The sequence below is a fragment of the Rattus norvegicus genome, chromosome 1 (assembly GCF_021556685.1).
Source record: "Rattus norvegicus strain SHRSP/BbbUtx chromosome 1, alternate assembly SHRSP_T2T, whole genome shotgun sequence".
NCBI classification, from domain to species: Eukaryota; Metazoa; Chordata; class Mammalia; order Rodentia; family Muridae; genus Rattus; species Rattus norvegicus.
Window position 1 is genome coordinate 244,546,737 of NC_141534.1, and position 25,071 is coordinate 244,571,807.

The 25,071-nt window shown below is 42.4% G+C and overlaps 1 protein-coding gene and 1 non-coding gene across 3 annotated transcripts in view; both read left to right on the top strand.

Annotated features, from left to right (window-relative positions):
- The first annotated feature begins 1,300 nt into the window (after positions 1-1,300).
- Fas (Fas cell surface death receptor) overlaps positions 1,301-25,071 on the top strand; it is a 33,647-nt gene continuing 9,876 nt past the window's right edge. Inside the window, exons 1-2 of one of the 2 annotated variants that reach the window (NM_139194.3) lie at positions 1,301-1,384; positions 19,648-19,801. In NM_139194.3, the coding sequence (NP_631933.2) occupies positions 1,355-1,384; positions 19,648-19,801 (184 nt within the window). In that variant the 5' untranslated portion in view covers positions 1,301-1,354. The remainder of the gene's footprint in view (positions 1,385-19,647; positions 19,802-25,071) is intronic. The other variant, XM_087617181.1, reaches the window with a different exon arrangement.
- Positions 6,532-6,638, top strand: LOC120100158 (U6 spliceosomal RNA). Its single transcript, XR_015656631.1, has one exon. It is a non-coding gene; the product is annotated as a U6 spliceosomal RNA (small nuclear RNA).

Sequence of the window (25,071 nt, forward strand, 5' to 3'; positions counted from 1 at the left end):
TCAGGTTCTCCATTAGTGTCAGCTTTAGGTCCCATCTTGTGGAGTGGGGCCACAAGTCAAATCGAACACTGGCTGGTTGCTCCCACCCACTTTGTGTCATTCTACGTACTAGCATATCTTTCAGGTAGGACACCATTGGGTTTGGGGTGGAGGTGATGTTTACCTTTGTCCTTTGGTAGCATGCGTGCCGAGTATCTTCCAGTACCAAAGATGTTAGCATGCAGGGATGAAGGCTCTACGGAGGCACTTTCTTCTTGCTCTCAACTTCTCCGTATTCGATGAGTTGTGTGGGTGTCAGTTTGTGGAGAGCGGTCTATAGTCTCGGCAACTGGCTGCATTGTTTGAGAATTCTCAGGCAGCTCTTCTGGTCAACAGCTCAATTCGATGTCAAGGAAGTAGAAACTTGCTTTGGTGATGAGAGATGTCCACATGTAGCTCTGTTGCCTCCATTATTTGGCTATTTCTTGTTTTAAATACTGATTTTATATATATAAATACACTGTAACTGTCTTCAGACACACCAGAAGAGGGCATCAGATCCCATTACAGATGGTCGTAAGCCACCATGTGGCTGCTGGGAATTGAACTCAGACATCTGGAAGAGCAGTCAGTGCTCTTAATTACTAGAGCCATTGCTCCAGTCACTTGGTGATTTCTTACAGATAACCTTCATATATTCATATACTCTATCTGCCAGGTTTCCATACTATCCCTCAAATGCCTTTTAATTTTAGCTGTCTCTCCCTATATTCCCATTCATCCTCCTCCTTTCCCATCCCCCATCATAACTACTTATTTTATTCCTCTTCCCTAATAAGATCTATTTTGCCCCCCCCCCCATTCCCCAACAGTCCTGTCACTGACACAATACTGAAGGCTGAGAGAAGGCAAAATGGTCTTTGTCTCCAGCAATTAACCAAAGTCCAATTCAATCAGGAGTTCAGAATTCTTTCTAGGGAGAGCAACAGCAGGAGGAAAAAAATCTTACTTGACCTGAGGGCGTGACTGTGGAAGCGCCCAGGATGGGGAATGCCCATTTATGCAATCAAGCCCTGCTTGGGGCCTCCCTCTGCTCAGGCCCCATCAGTGAGGTGATGAATCAGTGGATTTCCCCGGAGTCTAGCAGAACTTCCTCGCAACCCCTGGGGCTTTACAAAGGTTGTATCTGGTCCCTCAAAAAAAGTGACATACAGGTATTCAAAGCGATTTCTGGGGAGCCCAGAGTGGGCGTGAAGCGGTTTGTGAGTGCCAGAGGGCGGGCCCAGGCAAAGTACACACCCAGAGGCAGTCTAGAACTGGTGGGTGGGGCTCACAGACTGCCCTAGGCGGGGAACTGCTTTCTCTTTCTGCAGATATGCTGTGGATCATGGCTGTCCTGCCTCTGGTAAGCGTTGGAACGCCTGGGATGTGGGACGCTACACACTGGGGACCACTACGTGAGAATCCAGATGTGGCTGGCGTTGGATGACAGCCACTCCACAGATCCAGATGCTTAGAAATGCGGGGTAGCTGCCTTCTCTCTCTCTCCCCAGGCTAAGTGCTCAGGGCTGATCCCCAGGCTCGGATTTCCCAGCGATCTCCCAGCACCAGCGCTGTTCTGGGAAGATTGGAGGTGGGGAACGGATTGGTGCTGACCAGCTCTTAGATGGCTTTGGCATGGCTGGAGAGGGACACTGGCCTAGAGACTTGCCCAGGCAAAGATTCACTTTGGGGCAGGAGAGGAGTTTTCTGTGTGGAGTGAGGCTGTGTGGTATTTGACACTTCTGACAGTTTGCTCAACTGGGGAAGTGAGTGACTCCAGGGTGGTGTTTACAACCCAAGAGAAAGATTTTTCAAAGTATCTTTGCCTCGAAAGATTTGTTTACACTCCTGTAAACAAAACAAAACAAAACAACAAAAAAAAGAATAATCTCCTTCCCTTCCGGGAATTCAGCTGAGAAATTGTGGGAGGCCGGACTGGTGGATATTTCTATATTGGCTTGTCTTGTTTCTTCTTTCACCCTCTTTCTCCTGGTATTCTCACAACAGGTTTGTCCCAGTAATCCTAGGGCTCTGAGTCCCAGCTCCCCATGCCTATTGCAGGCACAGAAATAAGAACCCTCTAGCACTTGGCCTCTGCACAAATGCCAGTTAATAATGGCCAACCAAAGGGATTCAATCCAGTTCTGAGTTTATTATGTCCCTAAAAACTCCCCGGGGCACAGAGATCTCAAATCAGTTTTTCACAGCAGTGGAGAAGGGAGGAAGACAGTCTCTCCTCCCTTTGAAAGCTTAAATGAGGTTCGAAGAGCTTAAGCATTCAACAGAGATCTAACAGCTAGCAAATGACAGAGCTGCATTTGAATTCAGATCTAAGTCCAAGGCTTGTGTACACACACACACACACACACACACACACACACACAAACTCACACACATACACATACACACACACACACACACACACATGACCATGGTATGGCTAAGAGGAAAGTTTTTATTGTGGATATGAAAGAGAAAATGACCAGAGGCATCTGGAAGAGCCCAGAACATAGAAAGAAGTAAACTGAACATGGCCACCAGACTCCACATGGCCAGGGCTAACTGACAGAAGGGAAAAATAACAGTGGATAGAAAATAGAGAAACCCTAGTGAGAGAAGCAGGGGCAGAGCGGGAGAGATCACAGTGAGAAGAGCAGGATTTTAAGTTGAATGAGTTGCTGGGGGGGAAGCCCATGAGCTGGAGGGAGTGTGGGTAGGGGAGACAGTGAGCAGGGCTAGAATGCTAGCATGCACTTAGAGATGTGCAACAGGCACTTGTGGTACACGAGTGTGCTTTGGTGTGCTAATTAATAGGCACTACAGGTAGTCTCCTATGTCCCATCTGCTAGAAGTAAGGGAAATGACTTTCTAGTGAAGCAGAAGAGGCACATTTGGTCAAACCCTTGGTACAAGCAAACCAGAGAATTTGACAACATGGTGCACATACTGTTTCCCTGACAGGGCATGCGCAAAACTGTAATCCCGAAGGCCTTTTTCTAGCCAGTCTTTTCCACAACCTCATTTACTGACCTTCTTTCCTCCCCTAGATCCATGGTCCATACTGCTCTTTTCCTGAGAAGGGACAGCCTGTGGGTGAGGAGCATTCTGAATGGGAAGAGCCCATGGTTAGAGATACGAGCAAGCTCTAAGGGCAAACTGAGAGAGAGAGAGAGAGAGAGAGAAAGAGAGAGAGAGAGAGAGAGAGAGAGAGAGAGAGAATATGAGCAAGCAGACAAGGAGACATCCTTTAGAAGCACAGTGACAGGATGACAGGAGTGGAAGAGGCTTAGGGAAACACCACCAGAGAGAGGATTCTAATACCTCAGAGGCCCAGGGTGCATCTAGAAATGTGAGTCTCAAACAGCAGGCTCCAGTGAGCCACCAAGGGGCCAGGGGTGGGGTTAGATACAAGCAAGCATCTCCTAGGGGGAGGTGAAGAGAGACAAGCAGTTAGCCAGCTTTCTCTCTTGTTATTGACACCGTAAGTTCCAGAGGGAGCTGAGAGACAGAGCTAGCAAGGAGGCAGCTGGGAGCAGAGAGAGGAGATGGACAAGGGAGACAGAGCAAGCTCCAGGAAGGAGCTCAGAACGTGTGGGGAGGGAGAACCGGATGAGAGAGAGGGAACCAGCAATTGTCTTGGTGACAAGAATTTCAATTCTGGGCATCCACAAGTGGTCAGGTGTCCCCAAGTGGACTGAGAGACTCGTTAGAGAGAAATGTCCCAAATCACAAAGGATAGGCATCCCTTTCCGTGTAATGGGTTTCCAGTAGGGAGAGAGAGGCTGCCTGAGACAGAGACACCAGCATGACTACTGTAGCAAGAGTAGGCTCCCAGAGTCAACAGACAGAGCAGGCTGCTTCGAGGAGGATGTAGGTGGAAAGAAGAAGCTGCTGAAACAAGGCGGGCTCTAGAATTTGGAGTCGGATATAGTAGGTGTCAGAAACCAGTATTCCATACCTTAGGAGAGTCAAGTCAGAAGCTTGGTTTGCTTAGCAGAGGCTGGGCCCCTTGTGGGGCACCAGATATATAAACTGATGACATCACATGACGGCTCTATGATATGGTGACAGGGAAGGTTTTTACGTGGGTATGAGAGAGAGAACAGCCAGAGGCATCTGGAAATGTCAAGAACAGAGAGAAAGAAGTAGACTGAACATGGCTGGAAGTCTGGACCTGGTCAGAGATATCCTCTAAAAAGGCCAATAGCAGGGGATGGAGAATAGAACAGAGAGAGAGGGGCAGATATGGGGTGGGGGAGAGGCAGAGTCAGAGAGCCTTGTTATGAGCAGAATGATTGGCTGGTGGAGAGGGAAGGAAGCCCATGAGCTGGGGACAATTCAGGGTAGGGGAGACAGTGAGAAGGACTAGGATGGGCTTTGAAATGTGTAACAGCTCCATGGGATGCCAGCATACGCTTTGACATTCTGGCCCTTCTGCCAGAGATAAGGAAAACGGACTCCTCTTGGCCGACATTTATCTAACTGCCAGAAATCCCATAGTCCAGGTTGCACTCACTTCTGGACAGTTAGACAGCTGAATGGCCTTTTGGAGTTTGGGGGGCATTGGAGGAGAAACAGCCACTTTCTTCACACTTCTTTAAAGGATGGACAAAAACAGCTGTTGAATTTATAATTTGTTCCTTTTCTTTAGAGGCACTGAGTTTCTTTTGGACACAACAGTTTGCTGGTTGCATCTGATAGCCAGAATATACCAAGAGTGGAATGGCAAAAGCTCTACACTTGGCACCTTGTGAAGGAAAAATTCCCTTTGGTTTTTTAAGAAGTGATGCATAATGTTTGGCCTTTAGAAATGCCTTTAGGGAATTTTAAGATTCTCCTCAGTGTAAAGTGCCTGGTCCCCACTTGATCATTGCCATTGTGTGAGTGGCTTGGAAACACTCTCAGCTCTTAGAGTCCTATTCGTGAAGGAACAGAATGCGAACGGCCTGGAGCTATGCTCAACTTAGGAGTAGCTGTGTCTTTACCACAGGATGTGTGCCTTGAGCACCCAGGAAACAGCCTTGCTAAAAGAAGGCACACACATACATATATGCACATGTGAATTTTTACACACATATCAGTACATAAATATTAAAATTAAGCATAATTTCTTCTCTATGTGATCCGTGGCCTAGGAAATTAAAGTTTACTAAATAGTGTGATGAAGACAGAGGAGTGAAAGCATCATCATAATCCTGTCACCCATGTAATCCTTGCTGGGTGTCACAGTACCTCCCGTCCCTCCCATGAGACACTGAAGTGTTCTTACTCAGAACCTGGCCTTGCCCAACATAGTGCCTCCGTTATCCTAGCATTGCATTACCTCACTTGTCTCCTAAAATATGGCTCCCCATGAAGTATGGCTTCCTCAGTTGTAGCATAAGTAAAATAGAGGCAGAGTGTGAACTGAACACAAAAGCGATTCTTGTAACAGGCTGGTGATTTCTGGGGAGTAGATTTGGGGTCTAGTTTTCCTTTACTCCCTTCCCTATGTCCTCTGTCTCCAGCACCATTTACAGAAATAGCAACTGGACCCTTTTCTGCTCTTCCTTCTCTCTGCTTCTTAAGAGATTTTTTCCTCACCTAGTTTCTGGGATTATTATTATTATTATTATTATTATTATTATTATTATTATTATTTTGTCTACTGAGCAAGTCTGAAGTTTTAAAGCCTTCACAAAATTTTAGAGGGGATAGGAAAATAGTTTAGTTTACTTTATCCCGCGTATATGTGTTATGTGAGTCCTGTTGTGTGGTGGTTGGTTCTATGTGTGTGTGTGTGTGTCTATAAGTGTATCTGTGTGTATAGTGTGTCTGTGTGTATAGTGTGTATTGTGTATGTTTGTGTGTGTAGTATGCCTGTGTATAGTGTCTGTGTATATGCCTCTGTGTGTGTGTGTGTGTGTGTGTTATGAAGTTGTGCAAGGTCATTAGAAGGTTTATCGTGTAGTATTTAGGGATGGCACACTAACAGCCACTTTCTTCATACTTCTTAGAGCAGTTGTTAAAATGGCTGAAGTAGATGAGAGGTGACTTAGAAAGCAAACAGGAATCCTTGCAGAGGAATACAACTGTGGTTTATTTTGGTTCTTTTTAAAGGGTGGACAAAGACAGCTGTTGAATTTACAATTTAATCATTTTCTTTAAGACACCTCTAGAAATAGGAAATGTTTTTCAATTTTTGAAAGAGATTTATTTATCCCAGAAGGGACTTGTAAGTTTCATGAATGCAATAAGGAGATTAAATATAAATTAAAGCATTAACAACAAGGATGAAAATTCAAGTTTTGTGGGTTCTGACGCATAGGTTTTTTTTTTTCTAACTAAGCCACCCTCTCAGCCCGAAACCCAAAATTTTAAATCATAGCAAGACTGAGAAACAAGAATTAAGTTGATGTTTGGAGCGGTCAGCATCCCTCACCAACGACAGTTAACAAACAAAGTCTTCCTCCATTGCTGTGTACAATAGACAGAATTATTGCCTTGAGAGCCGATTGAGACTTTAATGTAGTACTCGCTTCGGCAGCACATATACTAAAATTGGAACGGTACAGTGAAGATTAGCATGGCCCCTGTGCAAGGCTGACACGCAAATTCGTGAAGCGTTCCATATTTAAAAAAAAAAGAGAGACTTTAATGTAAGATTATTTTATTCTGTCACTGAGGTTACAGGAATGTCAAAGGTGACAAAGAGCTGACAACCAGGGCCTGATACTATTTCTTAGTAAGCTCTTTGAGAGTGAATCTTCTCAGGGCGGGAGTTGCCAGGATACCAAAGACTGAGGGCTCCATGCTGTATGGAGAGGCAGATCACCACCATCTGGTTGCCATTTGGAAAGAATCACTTCTTTTCGAAGATAATTAAAAACTTGAAACAGGAAATCCCCCTGCAAAAGCCCCTTCTAACGTGTGTGCTTTAGGTGAATTCTCTTGGTTCCAAAAGTCCCTTACAAAGCACATGTGTTATAATAGGTACCAGAGACCACTTACTAAAGAGAAACAAAAAGCATGTGCTTTAAATCTGCAACGAAATAATGCCATCAAAAGTAACTTGGAACCACGTTTAGGACAGTGGATCTGTCTCTTCTTCTTTTTGAGCAAATAAATATTTAAAAGTTGCCCCAAAAGAGTGAAATTAAACACAAATTCTGGAAAATAAAGTCATTTAAAAAAATCGGTCTTATGGAGACATTTAACAATTTTACTTACAGCTTCTAAGCCTTATCCACACAGGTACATAATTGTATGTTTAGCCAGTGCAATGTGTGGTCTGTTCTTTGACACTCATATATCTGGTAACCCGCTTGTGCTTCTTAAGGTAATTATTACCTCATAATTTTTACTTGATATTTTATTGAGAAGTTATTTATTAAATGTTCTTGAATTACCATAATTTTGCTTATTAATTTTATGTTTTATAAAAAATGTTTTGGGTGTAAATGTAGTAGTACACTCAGTGGTAGTGTTTGCCTAGCATGTGCCAGGCCTGAGTTTGATCCCAGCACAAACTAACAAGCAAATCAATAAATTCTACAAAAGGGAAAACTGGGTAGAAGTGCCTGCTGGCAAACCTTCCAACCAGAGGTGGGTTCCTGGGCCCCACGAGGTGTGAAAGACAGCAGTTTTTCAGGTTGCTCTCTGACCTCCACTTGTGCATGCACACAGGCACACATGCATGCATGCACACAGGCACACATGCATATTCATGTAAGTACCACTGCCTGTGGTCTTGTTTTATTTTTGCTGTAGAGGCGCATAGGTGTGTTCATACAACACACAGAAGCAGAAAGAAAACCCACTTAGTAACCTACCAGTATCCTTCCCACCTCCCAAAATCATTGATGTCCAATAGGAGAGGGTGCTTGGGATCTGGCTACACCAGGAAAGCTGCTGCTATTTAAGTATGGAGTTGATAATTGCAATGTCAAGCAACCTTTCTCTTTTAGGGAGGAAATGACTGGACATCTTCTCTAACCACTACTCCTTTGTACACAGCTCCATTACCCCACAGTCGTGAGAATTTAGAAACAGCAGTCACAGTCTGTACAAACAATTGTCCAAGCCCCACTCAGTGTAAATGCCTGGAGCGGGGAGTCTCTGTGACCATCATGGCTAGCGTAGTGGTGATCCCCCGGAGGCAAGAAGGCAGTTCGGTTCAGCACAGCTAAGTATCGGGTGTTGGTTCGTACTTTGGGAGTATGACCCTGAGAAGTTTATTTTAGGCACATTTGAGTATGGCAAAATTGGGTGAAAACTTTCCTGTTGATAATTAGCTCAGTCCTGTATGCACAACGAAGACCTGACTACAGAGAAAGATCTCTGTAAAGTACATGTAACATGTTTCATAAATATAGGGTCTGTAGATTGATTCTCTTACAGTAAGAAGCTGCGGGAGAATCCAGTGTATCATATCATATCATATCATAATCCTCATATCATAAAGCATATAAGACAATGCAGGTGTGTGTGTGTGTGTGTGTGTATGTATAAAATTTTTGTCAAAAATAGGCTGTTTTGTTTAACACATATAGTGTGATGTGTAAATACACAGATATAAATTTACTTGTAAATGTAAGGAAATTTTTATCGTTAGAAGCATTTAAATGTTAGATGTTTTTGATGTCTGTTGGAAAGCAGATCAGGGTTAATGTAGCACACAGAGCTGTCCCCCTGTAGCTTGGTCCCTGCTGGCCCCTGGGTCCAGGTGAGCAGTCCAGCTCAACAAATCCACTCCCACTCAGATACACTGATTCTCTGGCTTGCTACTAGCCAAGCCTTTTTATCAAAACATACCATGTGTGATTCTGGTATTTGTTAGAGTTTTTGTGTATTATCCAATAATTTTGATGTCTATCGGGGTTTCTGCGAACAATTTTAGAAAGCTTGCTTTTACAGTGTCTGTCAAACTGTTTTTTTATTTGCAGCATTCTTTGAAAATTTCACCTTATTATATAAGTCTTCTTGTAGCCATAATTTATGAGGGTAATAGCATAAAAGAATGCTTCTAACTTATGTAAGATTCATGTTGATGGAATGATCTGGAAGAGAGACAACTCAATTTGAACGGAACGCTATTTACCCTAGAATCCATGTTTTCACCCATCTATTTGCAGTTTAAAATGTCCACTTTCAAATTGTAGATTTGAAAGCAAAGTTTCTAGATTGTGAGAGTAAAAAAAATAAATAAATCTTTTCCAATACTTTCCCAGGAGTTCTCCGAGTAGCTAGGAACATTGCAACATTAGATTCTCTTTCTCATCCTATTCATAAAAAACAAAACAAAACAAACAGAGCCCTGATCCACAGAAGACAGTCAGTCAATCCACACTTCTCTCCAGCTATAAAGGGAAACATATTTCTTTATTCCCAGTTCTAGAGAAGCACTGAGTGTCAACTAAATCACTTTTTTTTCCTGTCTCACGGGTAACCAGAGGGACATAGGTAAGAAGGCACAGCATACTTTTATAGCAAGTATTCTGTAGGGACAATGCCCAGAGACACATCAGAAAGTTGGCTCACAATGGACAGCAGTGACAATATTTTTTTTAAAGAAGCATTTATTTATTTTACGTATGTGAGTACACTGTAGCTGTCTTCAGACACACCAGAAGAGGGCATCAAATGCCATTACAGATGGTTGTGAGCCACCATGTGGTTGCTGGGAATTGATCTCAGGACCTCTGGAAGAGCAGTCAGTGCCCTTAACCACTGAGCCATCTCTCCAGTCCCTGACAAGTTTTAATGAACAACATGACAGTACTTTCCACTTAGCCAATGTTTCTTTTCCATGCAGCTTTAAGTGACCTCTGTGCTTTTTGTCCAGTCAGCTTAAATAAGGCAGACTTTCCCTCATGATGAAGCAAAGCTGATAGGACCAGATGTGGCAGAGGTGAACTCAGAGCACTAGGGGAAATAGACAGCCCTGACCACACAAAGCCGAGCACAGAAGCTCAACTAAACATAGGTTGTATTTACTATCCTTGATTCAGTAAGCTGATATGACTGCCATCAAAGCCAGATGACCAAAAAAAAAAAAAAAAAAAAAAAAAAGCCAAACCAAACCAAACCAACCAACCAAACAAAAAACCCTAAATATTCACGAAGGATCAAATGCTACTCTCTCAAACACAAACTTTTTTCATCTTTAAGGTATTGTACAGTGGTTTCTGTTTCAGATTTACTACTGTTATCTCGAAGTTCCTAATCTTATCAGTGAACACAAACCAGAGACTTTTGCATAACTTCAGACTTCACGCAGGCTTGCTATCGCCAAAGCTGCCTCTTCTTGTTTGTTGTACAATGAAGCCATACTCTGAGCAACCAGGGTCATTCACATTTTGATGTATGTTTAAAAGGCATGTCTCATCTTTCTGGTTCATTTTGTTTTGTTTTGTTTTGTATTTATCCCTCCCTTCTCTTGGGACAGTATCTTTGCATGTTGGGACCAGCCTACCATCAAACTGGTAATAATCCTAAACTTCAAACAGGACTTGGGATTATAAAATAAATGTATACTGCTATGGCTGGATCAGACTACTACTTCTACTACTACTACTACTACTACTACTACTTCTTCTTCTTCTTCTTCTTCTTCTTCTTCTTCTTCTTCTTCTTCTTCTTCTTTCCTTCTCCTTCTTCTTCTCCTTCTCCTTCTCCTTCTCCTTCTCCTTCTCCTTCTCCTTCTCCTTCTCCTTCTCCTTCTCCTTCTCCTTCTCCTTCTCCTTCTCTTCTTCTTCTTCTTCTTCTTCTTCTTCTTCTTCTTCTTCTTCTTCTTCTTCTTCTTCTTCTTCTTCTTCTTCTTCTTCTTTCCTTCTCCTTCTCCTTCTCCTTCTCCTTCTCCTTCTTCTCCTTCTCCTTTTCTTCTTCTTCTTCTTCTTCTTCTTCTTCTTCTTCTTCTTCTTCTTCTTCTTCTTCTTCTTCTTCTTCTTCTTCTTCTTTTCTTCTTTTTCTTCTCTTCTTTTTCTTTTTTTCTTCTCTTCTTTTTCTTCTCTTCTCTTTTTCTCCTCCTCCTTCTTTCTTCTCCTCCTGCTCCTCTTCCTCCTCCTCCTCCTTCTCCTCCTCCTCCTTTCTCCTCTTCATCCTCCTCCTCCTTTTCAAATTCTTCAACTTCTAGACCAATAGCATAGCCATGTTTTTTTGAAGCAACTGTGCACTGTGGTCTTACTGACACCCTTGTGGCTTTGTCTAGGATAAGAGTAAATCGCTTTTCATTTTACTGATTCCAATGGAGCCGAGGCTTCACTGTGTCACTACGGAGACACTGTGTCACTGCAGTCTGCCTTCAGTCTATGCTGGTGTCAGAACAGGGCAGGAAGAGTGTGGCCGAGCCAGGCATCTAGCAACTCATTCTTGCCATTTACAGAGCTGACATTTTCACTACCCCACACTCTTTTTCCCCTTACACTTTTAAAAAAGTCTTTTCCTGTTTGTTTTGAACCTGAGAAAATAAAAAGAAAAGTAACTTCTTTCCTCTTTTCTTTCTTTCTTTCTTTCTTTCTTTCTTTCTTTCTTCCTTCCTTCCTTTCTTCCTTCCTTCCTTGCTTTCTTCCTTTCTTTCTTTCTCTCTCTCTTTCTTTCTTTCTCTATTCTTTTCCTTTCCTTCCTTCCTTCCTTCCTTCCCTCCTTCCTTCCTTCCTTCCCTCCTTTCTTTCTAAAATCTAGTCCAGCACTTAAGACCATACTTATCCCCAGGCACTGGCCATGTTTGCCAGGAGGCACAAAGTCTTTAAGTAGGTAATTTATTTCAATCACCTAGGGCTTGTCACTGACTTGTTACTTCTTGAGTGCTGACATTTCCTGGAAAGGTATGGTGAGCTTGTCCCAGAGGGTATGGTGGTTCAGGGACCTGTCCTTCTGGGTGTGCTTATTCCTGCACTATGTCTTCTGTTTGATAACTTGAATGCCTCTGAAAAGCACTTCTTCACTAGGCTGCAGGCCACGAAAATGCATACTGCTTTCTGTGTCTCATAATCTGGCAACAGGGACAGGCATACTCAATCATTTCTTTTGAGAATCCCAAGGGAACATATGAGAAGACTCAGACATCTATGTTCCAGATCCACAATGCTACCAGACACACACAACATGGCCTGGAGGGAGGACCAGCAAACTGAGGTTGCCAGGCTCCCATCCTTACCAGCCACAGCCTTGACTTTTGTGGTTCTCCTACATTTTCCCACCTTAGGCTAGGTTCATGAGCTTGACTTCTAGATCTGAGAGAAATCCTCTCAAAATCCTCCCTTCTGCCCAGCATGCTTTTGTTTTGAAGGTTCCACATAAAACTGACATGCTGACTTTCGTCTAGAATTGTCTGGAAACAATTATTAGTGTGCCTAAATGAAGCAAAAGCAATCATGTATCATGTGAGGAAATCCTCACAAACATGTATCATTGCCCAGCACAAGTTTGAAATAGAAGTGCTGAACTGGAGTTCTTTGTGACACATTCACAAATCTGGGCTTTAGGAAAAGTCATTTCTCAAACGTTGTGTTCAGCTTCAACTATAGCTAAGTCAGAAATGATTCCTCATGAGTACTTTACCGTAACTGAAGAGGTGGCACATGTGAATGACATGAAAAGAGGCAGGCAAGTGTCACGGGCAGCATGCAAATAAGAATGCATGCTCTCACATCACATGGGCAAGAGATTCAGAAAAGGAGAGAGAGAAACAAATTTCTAATTTGCAGGAGTGAGGGTTAGACTACATATTAAAATCTGTAGCAAGGAAAGAGTCAAAGAGATACTATTTTTCAAGATTTATTTTAAATTGTGTGTGTGTGTGTGTGTGTATGTGTGTGTATGTGTGTGTGTGTAGTGTGGGTGCCCATGGAGGCCAGAATAGGGTAATGGATCTCCTGGTATTGAAGTTACAAGGGGTTGTGGGCTGCCTGCCTTAGCTCCTGGGAACGAAACTCTGGTCCTCTGCGAGAGCAGAGCATGTATTTTGACTGCTGACCTGTCTCTAGCCTGAAAGAGATCCAATTTTAAAATTTGGCTTGAAATTAAGTAGACGTCATGATTCCTTTCTAATTTGACATTTCAGGGTTGTGTGCGTGTGTACAGCACGAGAGATATAAACTCCCTCTGTGACAGTGAGAGCCAAAGCACTCATTTTTTTTGTGGGTCAGGAGCCCTAGAAAGCTAGTCCCCAGTGTGGTTATCCCTTAAGGTCTGTAACTCCTTAATAGCCTTCTTTTTTATTTATTAAAAAATTCTCTTTCATATGATCTGTTTTGACCACCTTTCCTCTCACCTAACCTGTCCCAGGTCTTCCCCATCTCCCTACCACCCAGCTCTATAATCTCTTCTCTTCTCTCTCTCTCTCTCTCTCTCTCTCTCTCTCTCTCTCTCTCTCTCTCCCCCCCCCCTCCTTCCCTCCCTCCCTCCCTTCCTTCCTTCGTTCCTTCCTTTGTTCCTTATTTTTATTTTTAGAGGCAGTGTTTCTTTGAACCCTGGAACTAGCTCTGTAGACCAGGTTGACCTCCAACTCACAGATCCTATTGTCTCTGCCTTCCCAAGTGCTGGGATTAAAGGCCTATGCCATCATTGCCTGACTACATTTTTTTTTAAATTAAACATTTCCTCCCTGGAAAGGGTTAATATTTTATGTCACCCTGAACACAGTTTCTGTCAGACCTCCTGCTAGTGTCCTGAGAGGAATATTTAACTTGATACACCATGAGAAAAGCTGACAATCCTCTGTATCTCTGTTCGATTTATAGATGCACCCCATTCAGCGGGCTGAACAATTCAATGAACAAACACCCACCTGCTCATTTCCTCAGCAAGAAAGATTTCTGTCCCCAGACTGTATTAGGACTTACCATCTGATCTGAGGACTAACACAGCCAATTCTTTAAAATATGACACTTAGGGGGTTGGGGATTTAGCTCAGTGGTAGAGCGCTTGCCTAGCAAGTACAAGGCCCTAGGTTCGGTCCCCAGCTCCAAAAAAAAAAAAAAATATGACACTTAGTCTGCATGCATGCATAGATGCTTTAACACACACACACACACACACACACACACACACACACACACACACACACAATCTGATGATTAATTTCCATTTCCCTGGTGACAAAAACACTCACTGATATATAGACAATGCTACAAGAGAAAATGTATCTTTCCACTGCTTTTCCAGGCAGTTATCAGACAATGCCTGACACACAGTAGGTGCTGGACAGTACATTGACTTATTTAGTACTTCCTCCAGTAGACTGTACAACCAAGGGATATCTGACTTTAAAATGGTTTACTTAAGAAAGGCATGGGTTTAAATAACTTTCGTATTCCCTCCTTTCCCTTCCTGTTCCTCGTCACAGTTTATTTACTTTTTCTGTCCTTAATTTCTTTTCTGTTTTTTCTGCTTTTCAAACAAAACAGAACAACAATGACCTACTCAGAGCATTTAGCTTGTGTGGATTTCCTGCCCTATCATAGTTGATATGTCCCTGTTTCAGGGAATGTCATTAAATGTTCCTAAATGGTTTCAGGGAAATCATTAAATTCTGCAAAGATGACTGGATGCAAGCAAACAAACAAACAAGCAACAAATGCAACGAATTCTCTAAATGCAAACTGTGTGGAGGGTGGGTTGCCTCTCCTCTGCCAACAGTCGTGAGATCCTTCAGACTGTCTTTCTTTTTGGCACCTGACACTATTCATCGATGTTGTGCTAAGTAAGAGACGTTTCTGGAAGAAGTCAACTCTGAAGTGTGTGTGTGTGTGTGTGTGTGTGTGTGTGTGTGTGAGAGAGAGAGAGAGAGAGAGAGAGAGAGAGAGAGAGAGAGAGAGAGAAAGAGAGAGAGAGAGAGAGAGACCACATCTGAAAGGGAGTTGCTGTTGAAATAGCACTGGCTGGGTTGTGTCTCTTCACTCCTTTTAACCAGAGTTCCTATTTCTCAATTCTAGATGTATTTTGGATAGTGTTTCCCTGTCCTCAGTGCTGAGAAAGTAGGACCTCAGGAATTCTTAGCAAGTGTGACACTTTTGAGCTCCTTTATAAACAACAACAAAAGCATTTTTTTTTGTTTTGACATGGTTTCCCTATGTCACCAAGCTGACATGGAACTTGCTTAGAAGCCCAGCAGACTTGAACTGCCATCTCAGCCAGTAACCAGGGCTATCACCCTGTACTATCAGGCTCTGGCATTTTGCCCCAACCCTAGAAATGTCCTCTCTTTGAGTTTCAATCTGTATCATTTCCTTGTTTCTACAGAAAAACCAGAATTGACAGGAAAGAAATGTTGTGGTAAAAATTAAAAAAATAAAATAAAATAAAATGCTGTCTTTTACCGCTCTAGATCTGGCACCACAGTGACCCAAGATATCTGCTGTATATCTTAATTCTCAGTCAGTAAAGCCTCTCACCCGTTTTGTTCTATCCCATATCACACTGCTGAAGGCCTCTCTCTGAGCTGTCAGCAATCTCTCTACCTATCTGATTCCTACGGCAGGTTTCCATGCCAGAAACACATATCCCAACTCTGTGGTGGCCCAGACCAGTCACCCCACACTCCATTACACTTAAATCTACACATGAAAGAACACACAACACAATAACCTTTGACCCAATGATAAGATATAGTTGCCCACCTAAACATACAAAGCCCAGTACCATCCATCCCTTAAGAACATTAATAAGGACCTGTAAATACACAGAACAGAATCTTAACATCACTTTCCATGTTGTCTACTGGCTACTCTCTCCCCCTCTTCTGTTCCTGTCTCCTCCTCTTCCTTCAAACTTTTCTCCCGCCCTTCTCATCCAACGACAAGCCTCCTTCTATCCTATTCCTGCCCTCACTGGTATTTTACAAATTAAATGGGGAGAAGGTTCTGGTGAAGTCACCTGAGTCCTGAATATGTGACTAGGCAGCCGTCCTTGGGACAGTGGAATTAGCATCAAAATACAGATAACTCCAGGACAAACCACAACATTTCTCCCTTTTTGTCCAGTTAATAGGCCTTTTCACTTATATATAAAGTAAGTACAATTATTATCATTCTACAATTTATAAAACATAGGATACACTCAACACCCAGTCCATCAATTTGTCCATTAACTAAAGCACCTTGTCATCTATCCTAAAAGACTACAATTTTATACCTGACTTATATCTTGGTTTTCTTAAAAAAAATGTATGCCATCTGAAAAACCATCCTTTCACATTTATTATCTTTTTCAATGCTAAACAGCTTGGGTTGACTATGAGACTACCAGTCTTCAACCACATCAGAAATCTGAGAAAGACCAAATATATACACATAGGAAGCTGAACACGGCTTCCAGAACTGAGAGGTTGTAGAGACAAATCTCCACTAGCACAGCCCTCTGTTAGCAACATGTGACCATACAACAGGCGACCGAAAGTCTTCAACCTTCTGGCCCAAAATCAACTGACAGACCCTTGAAATGCAGATTTTGAAGGACTGATCATCCTGTCTTGGCAGAGCTTATCAGTCAACTAATCTGCATAATTCATCCTTTTCTGGACAGTATTAGTCTGCAGATGAAACAGGCAGTTTTGTCCAGTGGCTGCCTAACCACAAAGTATTGCCTCACCTGGAGGTAGAGACATTCAAATTCTTCATTAAATCTTCCAAAGGGGAACTGTTAGGAGCAGATATGTCTCAACAAAAGATAAAAAACTTTAAAACTCAAATTTTGTGGATTTCTGATGTTTTTGAAAAGCGTCTATCTATATAAAGTAATCTGGACTGTTGTCTTTGTATCTTAATATTATCTTGAAAGTACTCTCGCAAAGTCAGAGTCATGAATTTGCTATTTGGCCCTTAACTCACAATGTGTAATCAACTCAGAAGTTTGTAATGACATCAACAGAAGGACTGGCTCTAAACCTTGTACTTTTAAAGTTTTTTGACAAATAAATTCTATACCAAGCAATGATTTTTAGCTTAGTTACCAAATGAGATTATGACTGTATAACTCAATCTAGCCAATATAGACCTAGTGGGGATAAAAGACAGCATTTTTACTTTTTATATTTTTACAACAACAAAGGAAAGCATTCTTTGTTGATACCAACCTTACTTCTTCTTCTTCTTTTTTTTTTTTTTGCTTAGAAGGAGGATTTTATTTTTTTTTCTTTTTTTTTTTTTATTAACTTGAGTATTTCTTATATACATTTCAAGTGTTATTCCCTTTCCCGGTTTCCGGGCAAACATCCCCCTCCCCCCTCCCCTTCCATATGGGTGTTCCCCTCCCAACCCTCCCCCCATTGCCGCCCTCCCCCCCATAGTCTAGTTCACTGGGGGTTCAGTCTTAGCAGGACCCGGGGCTTCCCCTTCCACTGGTGCTTTTACTAGGATATTCATTGCTACCTATGGGGTCACAGTCCAGGGTCAGTCCATGTATAGTCTTTAGGTAGTGGCTTAGTCCCTGGAAGCTCTGGCCAACCTTACTTCTTACCTCAACCAAAATGGCTGGTGCTAGGAATTGTTCCTCCTCTTCCACAAAATGGGTTAGACTTTCGGTTTTGATCATTGTCACCAAAGAATATTGATTGAATGCTCCTAACCTTTGAGGTATTTTCCCGATTTGTGAATTCTTTTTCTCTCTCAAATCTTCCAAACCTACCCATGTGTATATCTGTGGGTGCATGTGCATGTGTGTGCATGTATGTGTGTGTATGCATGTGTCTGTGGGGTGTGTGTGTGTGTGTGTGTGTATCTGTCTGTGTATAAAGTTGAAGGTTAACATTAGGCATTTTCCTCAATCACTCTTTGCCTTATTTTCTTGAAAGAAGCTTTTTCACCTAGGCTGGAGCTTGCTGAGTCACCAAGGTTGGCCTGATTGCACTTCCAGGAATTTCCCTGTCTCCCATTCCCCCCAGTGCTGGCACATGGCTTTTATGAGGGTTCTGGAAGATCCAATTCAAGTCTTCATGTTTGTCTCACACACACTTTACTGACTGGGCCATCTTCCAGCTCTAGTTTGAGAATTTCCATGTGTTGCCAAATTCTGGAATGTCAAATAGTTTAGTCGTTCCTCATTAGTCAACAGGACTTTGATACAGCCCTAGAGTACAGAGCCATAAGAATTTAAATGGCTCTTGTACAAAAACAGATTTGAGTGTGTTTTAAAAGCAATAAGTTGTGGGTGTAGCTTGGTGGCTGATAACTCACTAGACCTCCATGAGGTCCTGGAGTCAATTCCCAGCACCGCAAAAGAAAAAAAAATCAAAGGCCATGCAAATATAAAATGTGAAACACCCCTGCATATTATCTTGTTATAAGGCACAAATTTATTTGCAAGTCTTACCTATTTCCTATTAGTAATTTATGGTATTTATAGTCATCAGAACTTGGCTTAACAAATGTGTGTCGGTTTGAGTTGGCAATACTTTGGATGTGATGCTGTCACTCTGTGGCTCAATTCCTCTCATCTTTGAAGCATTCCTTATTGTCCTTTACCCCTAATTGCTCGTGTGCAGAAAGTCAGTCTCATTCTACGCTGTGCTTATTCAAGAAAGAACTCTATACTGGAACTGGAAAACTTCAGAGACATTCTAGCTGTCCCTTTTGCTAGTGACAAAGTCCAGACGAATCAAAGGTGTTCTGACATTTTAGTGTCACTCTCCCCTATTTGAAATCGGGATGTCAGAGATGCATCCTAAAACACGTCTATCCCAGGAGAACATGTGGCTACCACAGAAGACTGAAATGTACTTAGAGAAATCCCAAGAAAGGGACCATGCAGCTGTTACCGCTTTGTGCTTTAAAACATCTTTTTGCTTATTTCCCCAAGGAACTCCAACTCTAGAGCTAGCAAAGATAAATAATGTCACTGGGGTTATGGGTGTATGCCTTCAGGAGAAAATAATTAGACATAGATTTAATGATTTGTTCTGCATAGGTGAAGAGATTGCTAAGGATTTAGAGGGAAGTTTATTGTTTCCCTGGAAACAGTGACACATTGATTCCGTGACTGGGTAGCAAGAGGGAAGCAGACACACTCTGCGGAAGAATCAAGTCTGATCGAAGTGACTACGTTTATCTTCACGACTAACCTGTAAAGACAGAAAATAAATACTCGTCCCATTAACTAGTGAAGAAATTAAGGCACAGAAAAGTCAGCCATTCCTGGTGGTAGTAACTGGGTTCAGTGTGTTTTCCCCTGTGCTGTAGAGTGTAGGCCTTACAAAGAAGGGTGAGGGGGACTATAAAATTGTTTTGTTTCTGGAACTTCATGTAAATAGTAACTAGCAAATACTACCACTTACAGACACATTTTTACTACCTACCATGTATTGTGCTAAGAACATTAAGTGCACGGTTCTATTTTATTATCACTACAGGCCTGTGAGGCAGGGCGTATTTGCACTGTTCAGATGAGGATCCTGAGACTGGGAGGCAGTGTGGATTCTCCTCTGTCCTCCTCTCCACTGCCTAGGTATGAACAGCCAAGGCTGCCCTGTGTTTCTAGTGTGGGCTAGAAAAACCTGTGGTTCGACCTGCTAAGCCACAGGGTGCCTCTCTCCTGGCAACCCCCAGCCTTGGTTCCGCCTGTACACAGACTTAGTCACTTCCAGGTGTGTGACACATTTCCCACGGTGCTTAGTTCAGAAATCACTAACGTCCTTATGCTTCTCTTTGACAGGTGCTTGCTGGCCCCGAGTTAAATGTTCGAATGCAAGGGACTGATAGCATCTCTGAGGGTTTGGAGTTGAAGAGGAGCGTTCGTGAAACCGACAACAACTGCTCAGAAGGGTTATATCAAGTGGGCCCATTTTGCTGTCAACCGTGTCAGCCTGGTAGGTTCACATGAAGCATCCATAGGTGAGCGTGAGAAACAGGGTGAGGGATTGAGATGTCCTATACGTAAGAATGTGTTGGACTGTTACACAGCTGTTGGCTGTGCTGTAGGGTGTAGGCCTTACAAAGAAGGGTGAGGGGGACTATAAAATTGTTTTCCAAGCACACATTTTTTTTCATCTTTATCATATTTGTCAGGGCTGCTTATGAAGAGGCATCATTCGCAGCTAATGTACATATCAGAAATGAGAGGCTCCACCTTAAGTTCTATTTCTCACGACCTAAGGAAAACCCATTTGTGAGGATTAAAAAGCCTAAGTCATCTTAAAGCTGACCATGTGTATCCTTCTAATTTGGGGGCTCCCTCAACAAGGGACTTCCACCCTCAGGGGTAGGTGTGAGCTCCTCTCTTCGGTCTGTCTCTAAAGCTCTCTGGCCTGGCACTGAAGCCTGCAAAAAATGCATTTGCATTACACAGCTGAATAACCAGATGAACCAGAAGAGCAACGAACATCGGCCAACAGTTTTTCAAACATCAGTATTATGAACTGCAAACCAATCTCATTTGGAAACTCCTTCAAGCACCAGGAAATGAGCGGCTAAGGAAAAATGTAATCCTGTAAGCTTAGTGTCCACTTTTGGGTTGACCACAGTTACCTACAAATATCAGTCTGGGATGCATTTGGATGATCAGAAGTTGACGCAGTGGCATATAGGTTTGATTGACAGGTTTCAGGCAATAGACCTCCAAGAGGCTTCCATAGGTTTCATCCTTAGCAACTCAGGCTACAAAGTACAAAGCAGGCCCAGGTCAGGCATATACAAAGACAATTTTACCAAGCCTAGGAAAAAAGTTCCTCTTATAATACAACCCACGTACACCTAGGTTCCTACAGGGTTACGCTTTTCCAAGCGGGAATTGGGGATCATCTCCTGGCTTCTTTTTTAAAGTTGTCACAGACAATCAAATTAGCCTATGAGTTAAAAATCTGTGTTTATACCTTGAAAGTTTGGCTTCACATGCTTAAAATTTAAAACACAAACCAAAACAAAGGCAGTACATTTTGCATATTAAGGCTTCTAAAATTTCTGTCAGTGTGCTTTTTATGCTCCAATTTTGTCTCGTTTGCATTTAAAGGGGGACTTCGGGTCCCGTGCTCGGATCTGAGAATGCTCACAACACTGTGGGATGTAAACTGTGCAAACATTTGAGAAGGAAAAGGGAACATGGGTAGAGAAGCCAGCATTGTTTTGATTTGCTGGCACAGTAGTGGATTAACTTATCTGGCAACTCTTAAAGATTACAAGTATGGGGGTTGGGGATTTAGCTCAGTGGTAGAGCGCTTGCCTAGCAAGCGCAAGGCCCTGGGTTCGGTCCTCAGCTCTGGAAAAAAAAAAGATTATGAGTATGTAACTGTGTGTATGGCATTTCACTGTGTCAACTTAGTTTTCACAGTTTAGGGTTTGGCATGTAAGTTCTGGAGTAATGGAAGCCTGGGATAGTTTGTATCAACCAGAGTCTAAGGGTGTCAGCCTTTCTTACATGTTTCTAACACAGGCCCTAGTTGTATGATTTCTTTTAGCAGTTGCGAACTGCCGTTCTGGCTGTGTTAAAGGTTTTTCTCTGTCCCTTCACTAATACATCCAAATTGCCATTCAACATGCACCCAACGCTCTCTCTGTCTGTCTTCTCTCTAGTTGAATTTTATGCTTACCAAGAGTTAAGTTAGTTTCAAGTCTGTTCACAGCACGGATGATCTGATAGTAACATAGAATATTAATGATGGTAGAAGTCAGTGAATATCAAATATTGGTACATGACAGGTTTTATTTTTAAGAAAACTAGGGCTGAGCATTTCGGAAATGATCAGGGATTCAGACTGTTGGAGTGATTCAGCTTTCTTTTCATCAAAAAGAAGAGAGGGATAAGGGGGAGTAAAGAAGCCAGATGGAAGTCACAGGGGATCCTTTTGCTGATGTAACTTTAATGAAGAGTCTATAACTTATCTCTATATCAAATGATTGATATACTTATAGAGAGATTCTTTAAAATGAAAACACAATATAGGCTTTTTCAGTGATCCCATATGAGTGCTGGTACTTTTGATTGGTTAAAATACACTGTATACTTACAACAATTTTTTAAATTGAAAATAGATTCTTCTCTCATACAATCATCCCAACCACAGTTTCCTCTCCCTCCACTCTTCCTGTCTCCCATCTCCCCCAGCTGCACTCCCCCTCCTATTCTCTTCAGAAAAGAGCAGGCCTCCAAGATATAACAAAAACAAGGCAAAGCTCTCATATTGAGGTGGGACAAGGCAACCCAGCAGGGGGAATACAGTCCCAAAAGTAGGCAAAAGAGGCACACCACTCTCACTGTTAGAAAGCCCACACACCAAGCTAACCGCCATAACATATATGCAGACCAGGGGCAGACCCTTGCAGGCTCTGTGCCTGCTTCCTCTGTCTCTGTGAGCCCACATGAGCCCTGCTTAGTTGAATCAGTGGGCCATGTTCCTTTGGTGTCCTCCACCCCCTCTGACTCCTACACCCCCCCTCCATGAAGTTCCCTGAGCTCTGAGGGTAGCGACACAATGGAGACCTCCAACTTAGACTCTTGTTCTGCATACTGTCTGGATGTGGGTCTCTGTACCCACCCCCATCTGCAGCTGGGGGAAGCCTCTCTGATGACATCTGGACAAAGCACCCATCTGTGAGTATAGCAGCATATCATTAGGAAGCCTTTTATTGATTTTTTTTTTTTTTGCCTGTACTGTTTGGTTGTACCTTAGGTCGCTGAGCTGTCCAGTCTCTGATTCCTGTCCATGTAGGCCGTGTCAGATGCCCTCTCGTGGAATAGGCCTCAAGTTAAACCAGACATTGATTGGCCATTCCCACAAGTTCTGTGCCACCAGTGCTCCAGCACATCTTGCAGGCAGATACACATAAGTCGAGGGTTTTGTAGTTCGGTTGGTGTCCAGTTTCCTTTTCCTTATCCTGCAGACTTCATTCCCACCCCAAAGAGACTAGCATGTAGGGATGAAGGCTCCATGCAGGTACCGCCTTGGCGTCTTTGTGTTCGATGAGCTATGTGGATGTTGTCCTCAGCAATGGGGCCCTAGCTGTCAGCTTTCGGAGAGCAACCGTCTGTTCTAGCATTAGCCTGGGTTGTTTAGGAATGTCCATGGGACCCCCTCAGCCAACAAGTCAACTGAATGCAGCCCCGTTCCACCACTGGAAGCCTTGGCTAGCTAGGAAACATGGCCAGTTCAGGCTCTGCATCCTCCATTATTTCCAGTCCTCACTAAGATCACCCTTAGAGATTCCAGAAAGTATCCACTGGACTAGGTTTCCACACTGACCCAAAGCGTCCACCAATTCCAGCTTTCTCTCTCTGAACTTTCTCCTTGCATTCCTTCCCATCCCCCAACCTGATACTTCCCATTCTCATCCCCACCCATCCCAGTCCACCTTCAAAATGTATTCTATTTCCCCTTTGCAAGGAGATCCATGTATCTCCTCCGAAAAGCCTCCTTTTTAACTAACGTCTCTGGGTCTGTGAATTGCACCATTTGATTATCATTTAATTAACAGCTAATATTCACTTATAAGTGAATACATATTTTTTGTGCACACAAGTACCATATTTGTCTTTCTGGGTCTGGGTTACCCCACGCAGGATGATGTTTTTCTGGTTCCATCATTTGCTCACAAATTTCATGACATTTTTAACAGCTGAGTAATATTCCATTGTGTACACATACCACACTTTTCTTTATTCATTCCTCTATCGATGGACATCTAGGCTGCTAACAGCGTCTGGCAATTACAAGTAAAGCTGCAGTGACCAGAGCTGAGCAAGTGTCCTTGTGGTAGCCTGGGGCATTGTTTGGGTATAGGAAGATTGGTTTAACTGGATCCTGAGGTAGACTGATTCTCAATTTTCTGAAGAACTGCCATACTAATTTCTGTAGTGGCTGCACAAGTTTGCACTCCCACCAGCAATGGGAGAGCCTTCCCCTTGCTCCACATCTTGCCAGCATGCGCTGTCTGTGGCGTTATTGATCTTACCATTCAGATGGGTATAAAATGGAATCTCAAAGTAGTTTTAATTTGCATTTCCCCATGGTTAAGGCTGTTGAACATTTAAGTGTTTCTCAGCCACTTGAGATTTCTGTGTTGATAATTCTTTGTTTAGAACTGTACCTCATTTTTAATTGATTATGGGGAAGGTTTTTATTTTTGTTTGTTTGTTTGTTTTTGTTTTGTTTTTTTGGTATCTAGTTTCTTGAGTTCTGTCTGCTGGGAAGTTGTTAAAATATGATCCCATTCTGTAACTTGCTGCTTTGTCCAATTGACAGTGTCCTTTGCCTTACAGAAGCGTTTCAGTTTCATGAGGTCCCGTTTATGATGTTTTTGATTAAGATACACTGTATACACATACAAAAGTTTAAAAAAATAAAAATTAAATACTTGAAAAGTCTTCATCACACCTTGGTATCTAATAGGATGGACCCAACAGTGCATTTCTTATATACACATACATAAACCCTTATCTATTGCTTCTATTCATGTGTGTATGTATATACACACACTTGTCTGTTGCTTCTATACATATGTGTATGTATGTATATATATTTTATAATTTTTGGTTTATTTGTATGTATACAAATGCAACAAAATAGACAATAAATATGTCAAGGTAGCTGCTATGTGGGTGCTTTTCATATTTTCCTAGCTTTTCTAATTTTTATGTAATAAATATGTGTGTGGCTATCAGAAAATGGTGCATTTTGAAACCTTATGTTCAGGGAAATAACCATTTTTTTGTATTTTTGTAAATTTAGATTGCATACTTTAGAAGAAAGAATCTGTGATTAATTGTATCCATTTAAAGCTAGGCATGTTCTACACGTTAGCTCCTGAGACATTTCAGTTCCCTTAAACAACAGTATCATGCCACCTGCAGGAAATGCCATGCCTCCTCTGCTCTGCCCCCTGCAAATACTGCTATGGGCTGTCTGGCTCTGATGCACCATTTTAATTTTGCACCAGACTCTCATGCTTTACTTCTTAAAACACAGACTTGCTTCTGATGGCTAAAAGGTCACAAGAGGTTGTCCATATTTTCACTTAATAATTGACTTATCATGTAAATATTGTGCTTCATCACCGGGAATCCTATGAGGTCATTGAGCAAGCTGAGCTCTAGGAAGCAGCAGAAGTTCCATTTGCAGTTGTGAGCATGCCGGGCAGATCTGACTGC